General features: G+C 46.6%; 1 protein-coding gene across 4 annotated transcripts in view; it reads left to right on the top strand.

Annotated features, from left to right (window-relative positions):
• The first annotated feature begins 169 nt into the window (after nt 1-169).
• Nucleotides 170-9,736, top strand: part of CFAP44 (cilia and flagella associated protein 44) — a 55,647-nt gene continuing 46,080 nt past the window's right edge. For 2 of the 4 annotated variants that reach the window (XM_066599313.1, XM_066599312.1), the window contains exons 1-5: nt 172-206; nt 2,359-2,457; nt 7,664-8,125; nt 9,278-9,367; nt 9,464-9,608. In XM_066599313.1, coding sequence (XP_066455410.1) covers nt 176-206; nt 2,359-2,457; nt 7,664-8,125; nt 9,278-9,367; nt 9,464-9,608 — 827 coding nt within the window. In that variant the 5' untranslated portion in view covers nt 172-175. Of the gene's footprint in view, nt 207-2,358; nt 2,458-7,663; nt 8,126-9,277; nt 9,368-9,463; nt 9,609-9,736 lie in introns of all 4 variants that reach the window. The other 2 variants (XM_066599314.1, XM_066599315.1) reach the window with 2 other exon arrangements.

Raw genomic sequence — 9,736 nt, 5'->3', positions numbered from 1 at the left:
GTAAGTGCAGCCCTGGCGCTAATTTACTAAAAGAACCGCCCACTGATTACTCAACCGTCTAATACCAGGAAGCCGGGGGCGTGGTTTGGTGAGCTGCACGGTCTTCAATCACGCGGTAGCTAGGGTGATACTGAGACGCCGGGTACCTAGTATCCTAGCAACCGTGGCAACAAAGATGGCGGACACGGGGGAAGCAGAGGGGACAGGTAAAGAGAAAAGAGGCTCCTGATAAACGCCTTGTTGTAATACTTTACAAGGAAAAAATATATTTTCTGCCTCCAACGTCTGACCGCCATAACTGTTTATTTTTGCGCGGTGAGGGCTTTTTTCGGTGGTTTCTAATTGTACACCTTTTGAGTAAATACGACCGCCTGGTCAGCTTTCTTACATTTTTTCCTGCAGACACGATTGACCTAATAACGTACATTTCTGGCTTTGTGCTTTTTTTTTCTGACTAAGATCACCGTGCGGGATAAATCCTGCGTTATTTTGATAGATCAGACTTACGGACGCAGCCGGGCCAAATATGTTTTTTTTTGTCCTTACTATAAATACGTTAAACTAATAAAAACCTCTTTTCACTTTTCCTTCTCTTGGCTTCCCACAGGGGGCCTTGAACTCGCCATTGTTTTGCAGTATATGGTATTCCTGCAGGCAATCATTTAAGTCGAGCTGCACGCACGGCTTAGGGCGCCTCCACACTGGCGATTGCGATTTTGCTGCTGCAAAAAAATCGCGTCATCGTCTTTGCGATTTTTGATCGTTAGCAATGCTTTTTCCTGATAATAACCTCGTGTCTCTGCCGCCCGCCTTAAAATTGTGCATTTTTTTTCTTTTTTAGCGCAAAAGTCAATAGGAATTTTTTAAGGTTAAAAACGCATCACATCGCTCGGAAATCGCAATTTTGTGCATCGCGCTGCGATAAAAAGGAGGCTCCATAGTGAAATATGGGCGATTAAAAAGAAAAAGTCGCAAAACGCAGAAAGATACGGCAGGCTGCAATATTTTTTATCGCAACGTCACAAATGGGAATGAAGTCATTGAAAATCGTTGGTTTCATAATTCTGCGTTTTCACTCTCGCATTGCTTGATTTTATCGAAAGTGTGAAGGGCCCCTTACAGGACGAAATACATGGCAGCCCTGGGGTCTTTCAGAAGTTTCCTGGCCGCCATGACTCCCAGCCACCACCCCGTGATCTTATTGGTGGGGGAGGGGGAGGCAGTACCCGTGATTTTCGATCGGGACATTTAAATGCCACTTTCAGAATTGACAGCGCCATTTAAAGGGTGAACTCCATCTTTGCTGTTCTGACAGTGTATCAGTTGGCAAAGACAGCTGACACCGGCCGTGGATGGGGCGTGTTTAGCTTCCACATGTGCGCCATATTAACCCTGCGTACATAGGGCGTACAGGTACGTGCCCTGGAGAGAAGGGGTTAACAATCATTTGAAGACCCCTCTGATTTGTGGTAAAAGTGCATATTAACTCGATGTTCTTCACAGCACAGCGCCACTACGTGCGTCCGGACCCTGAAGCGTACTTAGACAGCAATTATCATTAAAAGAGTTGAACAGTTGTAAACTATTGCTGGCTCAGCGTAGGCCCCCAGTTGTAGACTGGCAGGGGTCTGTCATTTGGGACCCCCACTAATCAGCTGTTTGCTGGGATTGTGCTACGTTTGATGCACTGAGGTGATTTCTGCAGGAAGCAGACAGCTCCGTTCTTACTGCAGTGGCCAGGCTTGGTTTTGCAGGCCAAGTTTTTATTGAAATAAATGGGAACTTTGCCTGCAATACCTAGCCTGGCCACTGCAGTAAGAACGGAGCTGTCTGCTTCCTGCAGAAATTAGCTCAGTACACAAGCACACCGGTTAGATGACCTACTGATCTCAGGGGTCCCGGGCGATAGACCCCCGCCTATCTGCTGTTGATGACCTATCCTAAGAATAGGCCGCCAATAGTTTACAACTGGTCAACCCCTTTGACGATTATTAGAATGTCAGTGGGACTAAATATGATTGGTTCTTCTGACCCATTAGACTACCTAATTGGTTCGGTCGCTCTTGATCTTTGGGTTCACTTAGTATCATCTGTGAGAAATAAACATGCGGTAATATAAAAAACATTCCAAAACGTCTCATAAGAAAGATACTAGGAATATTGTCAAACGCCGGCTCGCTGTGTCTACTCCAATCCTCAAAACCGGAGGTCCCAGCAGACGATACAAACAGGAGAGCGCTCCGGGTGTCATAACCTGCGCCTCCCTGAGGAAATCCTGCCGACTACATTTCTTCATCATCATCATCATCATCATCATCATCATCATCATCATCACCTTTATATGTACAATATTTGCAGATATGGACACTTCTGAAGAACATGCGGGTCATGGAGGGAGGGAGCCGACTGCCCCAGCCGTAGACAACGAGAGCGCAGGACCAACAGCGGAGGAGCGGGGTACGAGTGCGATTACTGAACTAAGATCAACTGTGCAGGCTGGAGATACAGCAACATCCGCCAGCTTAGGAGGGGGCGGCAGATACCTTCAGGAGGGCTTCACGATGGCTGCCTTCATCAGTATTTCTTTCTGCTCTCATCTCTGTGTTATTACACCGGAGAATATAGAATCGCTTATATAGTAATTCCCAGCATACTGGTATTGGTGAAATGGGTAACCGAGGAATAATGGAGTGATGTAAAGAAACTTATTCTATCAGTCCGACTCTTCCTTCACTAAATACACAGCAGTGACTCCCCCACGATTGGAGTATCTGACCCTGACACACTGACACTTGGGGTACAGGACAATGATGCACTGATACTAGGGGTACAGGACAATGACACACTGATACTTGGGGTACAGGACAATGACACACTGATACTAGGGGTACAGGATAATGACACTGATACTAGGGGTACAGGACAATGACACACTGACACTTGGGGTACAGGACAATGATGCACTGACACTTGGGGTACAGAACAATGACTCACTGATACTTGGGGTACAAAACATTGACACACTGATACTAGGGGTACAGGACAATGACACACTGATACTAGGGGTACAGGACAATGACACACTGATACTAGGGGTACAGGACAATGACACACTGACACTTGGGGTACAGGACAATGATGCACTGACACTTGGGGTACATACAATGAATCACTGATACTTGGGGTACAAAACATTGACACACTGATACTAGGGGTACAGGACAATGACACACTGATACTAGGGGTACAGGACAATGATGCACTGATACTTGGGGTACAGGACAATGATACACTGATACTAGGGGTACAGGACAATGATGCACTGATACTAGGGGTACAGGACAATGATGCACTAACACTTGGGGTACAGGACAATGATACACCGATAGTTGAGGTACAGGACAATGACGCACTGACACTTGGGGTACAGGACAATGACGCACTGAGACTTGGGGTACAGCACAATGACACACTGATACTTGGGGTACAGAACAATGATACACCGATAGTTGAGGTACAGGACAATGACACACTGACACTTGGGGTACAGAACAATCACACGCTGATACTTGGGGTACAGGATAATGACACACTGACACTTGGGGTACAGGACAATGACACACTGGTACTAGGGGTACAGGACAATGACACACTGATACTTGGGGTACAGGACAATGACACTGACACTTGGGGTACAGGACAATGACACTGACACTTGGGGTACAGGACAATGATGCACTGATACTTGGGGTACAGAACAATGACTCACTGATACTTGGGGTACAAGACATTGACATACTGATACTAGGGGTAAAGGACAATGATACGCTGACACTTGGGGTACAGAGCAATCATAGGCTGACACTTGGGGTACAGGACAATGACACACTGATACTAAGGGTACAGAACAATGATACACCGATAGTTGAGGTACAGGACAATGACACACTGACACTTGGGGTACAGAACAATCACACGCTGATACTTGGGGTACAGGATAATGACACACTGACACTTGGGGTACAGGACAATGACACACTGGTACTAGGGGTACAGGACAATGACACACTGACACTTGGGGTACAGAACAATCACACGCTGATACTTGGGGTACAGGATAATGACACACTGACACTTGGGGTACAGGACAATGACACACTGGTACTAGGGGTACAGGACAATGACACACTGATACTTGGGGTACAGGACAATGACACTGACACTTGGGGTACAGGACAATGACACTGACACTTGGGGTACAGGACAATGATGCACTGATACTTGGGGTACAGAACAATGACTCACTGATACTTGGGGTACAAGACATTGACATACTGATACTAGGGGTAAAGGACAATGATACGCTGACACTTGGGGTACAGAGCAATCATAGGCTGACACTTGGGGTACAGGACAATGACACACTGATACTAGGGGTACAGAACAATCACACGCTGATACTTGGGGTACAGGATAATGACACACTGACACTTGGGGTACAGGACAATGACACACTGGTACTAGGGGTACAGGACAATGACACACTGATACTTGGGGTACAGGACAATGACACACTGATACTAGGGGTACAGGACAATGATGCACTGATACTTGGGGTACAGGACAAAGACACTGACACTTGGGGTACAGGACAATGATGCACTGATACTTGGGGTACAGAACAATGACTCACTGATACTTGGGGTACAAGACATTGACACACTGATACTAGGGGTACAGGACAATGATACGCTGACACTTGGGGTACAGTGCAATCATAGGCTGACACTTGGGGTACAGGACAATGACACACTGATACTAGGGGTACAGGACAATGACACACTGATACTTGGGGTACAGGACAATGATACACTGATACTAGGGGTACAGGACAATGACACACTGACACTTGGGGTACAGGACAATGATGCACTGATACTTGAGGTACAGGACAATGACACTGACACTTGGGGTACAGGACAATGATACACCGATAGTTGAGGTACAGGACAATGACGCACTGACACTTGGGGTACAGGACAATGACACACTGATACTTGGGGTACAGAACAATGATACACCGATAGTTGAGGTACAGGACAATGACGCACTGACACTTGGGGTACAGGACAATGACACACTGATACTTGGGGTACAGAACAATGATACACCGATAGTTGAGGTACAGGATAATGACACACTGATACTTGGGGTACAGGATAATGACACGCTGACACTTGGGGTACAGAACAATCACACGCTCATACTTGGGGTACAGGATAATGACACGCTGACACTTGGGGTACAGAACAATCATACGCTCACACTTGGGGTACAGGACAATGACACACTGATACTAGGGGTACAGGACAATGACACACTGATACTAGGGGTACAGGACAATGATGCACTGATACTTGAGGTACAGGACAATGACACACTGATACTTGGGGTACAGAACAATGATACACTGACACTTGGGGTGCAGGACAATGATGCACTGATACTTGGGGTACAGGACATTGACACACTGATACTAGAGGTACAGGACAATGATGCACTGATACTTGGGGTACAGGACAATGAGGCACTGACACTTGGGGTACAGGACAATGACACACTGACACTTGGGCTACAGGACAATGACACACTGACACTTGGGGTACAGGACAATGACACACTGACACTTGGGGTACAGGACAATGACACACTGATACTTGGGGTACAGGACAATGACACTGACACTTGGGGTACAGGACAATGACACTGACACTTGGGGTACAGGACAATGATGCACTGATACTTGGGGTACAGAACAATGACTCACTGATACTTGGGGTACAAGACATTGACATACTGATACTAGGGGTAAAGGACAATGATACGCTGACACTTGGGGTACAGAGCAATCATAGGCTGACACTTGGGGTACAGGACAATGACACACTGATACTAGGGGTACAGAACAATCACACGCTGATACTTGGGGTACAGGATAATGACACACTGACACTTGGGGTACAGGACAATGACACACTGGTACTAGGGGTACAGGACAATGACACACTGATACTTGGGGTACAGGACAATGACACACTGATACTAGGGGTACAGGACAATGATGCACTGATACTTGGGGTACAGGACAAAGACACTGACACTTGGGGTACAGGACAATGATGCACTGATACTTGGGGTACAGAACAATGACTCACTGATACTTGGGGTACAAGACATTGACACACTGATACTAGGGGTACAGGACAATGATACGCTGACACTTGGGGTACAGAGCAATCATAGGCTGACACTTGGGGTACAGGACAATGACACACTGATACTAGGGGTACAGGACAATGACACACTGATACTTGGGGTACAGGACAATGATACACTGATACTAGGGGTACAGGACAATGACACACTGACACTTGGGGTACAGGACAATGATGCACTGATACTTGAGGTACAGGACAATGACACTGACACTTGGGGTACAGGACAATGATACACCGATAGTTGAGGTACAGGACAATGACGCACTGACACTTGGGGTACAGGACAATGACACACTGATACTTGGGGTACAGAACAATGATACACCGATAGTTGAGGTACAGGACAATGACGCACTGACACTTGGGGTACAGGACAATGACACACTGATACTTGGGGTACAGAACAATGATACACCGATAGTTGAGGTACAGGATAATGACACACTGATACTTGGGGTACAGGATAATGACACGCTGACACTTGGGGTACAGAACAATCACACGCTCATACTTGGGGTACAGGATAATGACACGCTGACACTTGGGGTACAGAACAATCATACGCTCACACTTGGGGTACAGGACAATGACACACTGATACTAGGGGTACAGGACAATGACACACTGATACTAGGGGTACAGGACAATGATGCACTGATACTTGAGGTACAGGACAATGACACACTGATACTTGGGGTACAGAACAATGATACACTGACACTTGGGGTGCAGGACAATGATGCACTGATACTTGGGGTACAGGACAATGAGGCACTGACACTTGGGGTACAGGACAATGACACACTGATACTTGGGGTACAGGACAATGAGGCACTGACACTTGGGGTACAGGACAATGACACACTGACACTTGGGGTACAGGACAATGACACACTGACACTTGGGGTACAGGACAATGACACACTGACACTTGGGGTACAGAACGATCACACACGGATACGTGGGGTACACGACAATGACACGCTGACACTTGGGGTGCAAGAAAATGATGCACTGATACTTGAGGTACAGAACAATCACACGCGGATACTTGGGGTACAGGACAATGATACACTGATACTTGGGGTACAGAACAATCACACACTGATACTTGGGGTACAGAACAATCACACGCGGATACTTGGGGTACAGGACAATGATACACTGATAGTTGAGGTACAGGACAATACAATACTGAAATTTGGGGAAAAGGAACATAACACACCAACACTTTTGGGTACAACAGGAAATAACACTTGGTATACGAGGGAATGATGCCCTGACACTTGGCCACAAGATGATGACACACTGACTCTTGGGAGCAGGATAATGACACGCTAAGACTTGGGGTCCACATGGCTCATATACTCTCTGTATTCCCACAGCTGACCCTGTACATGATGAGCCACAAGAGAATGTAGAACAGGAGAACATGACGCCTGTACATGTACAAGAGGGAGACACACTGGACACCTCCACAGCTAATAACTCAGCCCCTCACACAGACGAGCGCCACCTGTTACCTGAAGCCACCAGTGATCAGACCACCAGTGATCAGACCATCAGTGATGAGCAGCATACTACGGGAGTGGATGGGATAGTCCTCACCTCACCAAAAGCTGGTGGTGGTGGAGAAGAAGGAGAGGAGGCTGAAGATGTGGTGGAGCTCACAGAGGAGTGTCCCAGCAGCAGTGATGAACCAGGAGCCCAGATTGTGAGGAGAGCACCCGCTGTGGAGGATGGAGGTAGTGCTGCAGTGGAAAGCACAGAAGAAGCTGTCCCGAGCACCATGGACACTACTGATGACCGTAGTCATTTGGCTCCTCCAGACGATTTTGAACCGCCTAGTATGTAACTTACACTTTTTGCAAACTTACTTGTAATTCTAATACTGCCATACTTTTGTGATACAAAGCTTCAAATCCCCTACATAGGCATAGAGATAAATTATAAAATCCAGGCAGCCTGGACCAACCACTAGAGGGCGCTCACTGCACACATTGAGTTCACTAATGGCACAATATTCAGTAAGCTCCCTCTAGTGGTGACTGACAGAATTACATGCTAGCATTCTGTCTGCTTGCAATGTAGTAATAATAAATAATAATAAACTTTATTTGTATAGCGCCAACATATTCCGCAGCGCTTACATAGACAGGGGAGATACAGAAAGACAAAAGTACAAACATTACAGAACCACGGTTACATAGTAATCAATTGATGGAAACAATAGGGGTGAGGGTCCTGCTCCAACGAGCTTACATACTACGAATAGTGGGCTGATACAGAAGGTAAAGGGGCTGGAGATGTGCACGGTATGGCGAGGTGGAGAGTGAGCGATGTTATACACATAGATGTTATACACATGTAGTAGATTTGGAGCAGTGTATTAGAAAAATAGAGCTCAGACTGCTGTACAGATGAATTCAGAAACTAATCAGTGTAATATATTGGACCGAAAAATAACAGGATGACAAAAGCTGGAAATTCAATTTAAGAGCTAATGCCCACGGACGGATTTCTGCCTTGTTTTACGCGGCGGAAATCCGCGGCATCACCACGAAGCTGTTAGGTTCTATTGAGCCTAATAGCTCAATGTTCACGCTGCAGAATTCCACAGCATGAAAGAAAACGCGGCATGCTGTATTTGCAGTGGGAATACGCACGGCCAGCTTCCATTGCAGTCAATGGAAGCCGGCCATCACGCTATACTTCCGCTGTAGCACAGCGGAAGTATCGCGTGAATACTTGGCCCTGCCCACCGCCAGCCACGTCATCTGACACTGCCGGCGCATCACGCGCTGTACTACGCGCCGGCCCTCCATGCGGGACACGGTACAGCGGATCCGGAGTGGTAAGTATGGGGATTTTGGGGGGCGCCGCTGCGATATTCCGCTGGCAGAGTCCGTCATGGCCGTCGGCATGAGCCCTTAATGTTTTGTCTACATATCGTATAAGATTGGCTGCTGCATGCTTGTAATTTCTATATTTTCCTGTAGACGAGCCTTCAGAGGATGCTGCTGCTGAAGTCTCATACCCCGATATGGAGAAAAAGCAAGATGCACCTGCAGAAGAATCATCCATGAATAGTCAGTACAGAGCCTGTTTTCTATAGCATAAGTTTCCTATTTGAGATTCTTCTATCTGCATATGGATTAGTCATCTCATGGAATCTTCTTTTGTAGCACACCAAAAACATGAAAGTGATGTAGAAGAAATGGAGGAGACCAAGAAGATCCCAGATGACTTTTTCTATGACTATGATACTATCTGCTCTCAGCCATACATCTCCCCTGACTCAGGGATTCCCAGTGGGGTCCTTCGTCTTCTGTATCCTTCTTCCTGTAGCTAAGATTTTCCAAAAATGCTAAGAAACAATAATAAGAATAATCTACCAATTTGCACTGAATGATTTGTAGGTACCACAATGGGCACCAACGAAATGCCAAAAGTTTAAA

Source organism: Eleutherodactylus coqui, chromosome 4 (genome assembly GCF_035609145.1).
Source record: "Eleutherodactylus coqui strain aEleCoq1 chromosome 4, aEleCoq1.hap1, whole genome shotgun sequence".
Taxonomy (NCBI): Eukaryota; Metazoa; Chordata; class Amphibia; order Anura; family Eleutherodactylidae; genus Eleutherodactylus; species Eleutherodactylus coqui.
This window is presented reverse-complemented; position numbering and strand designations above follow the sequence as displayed.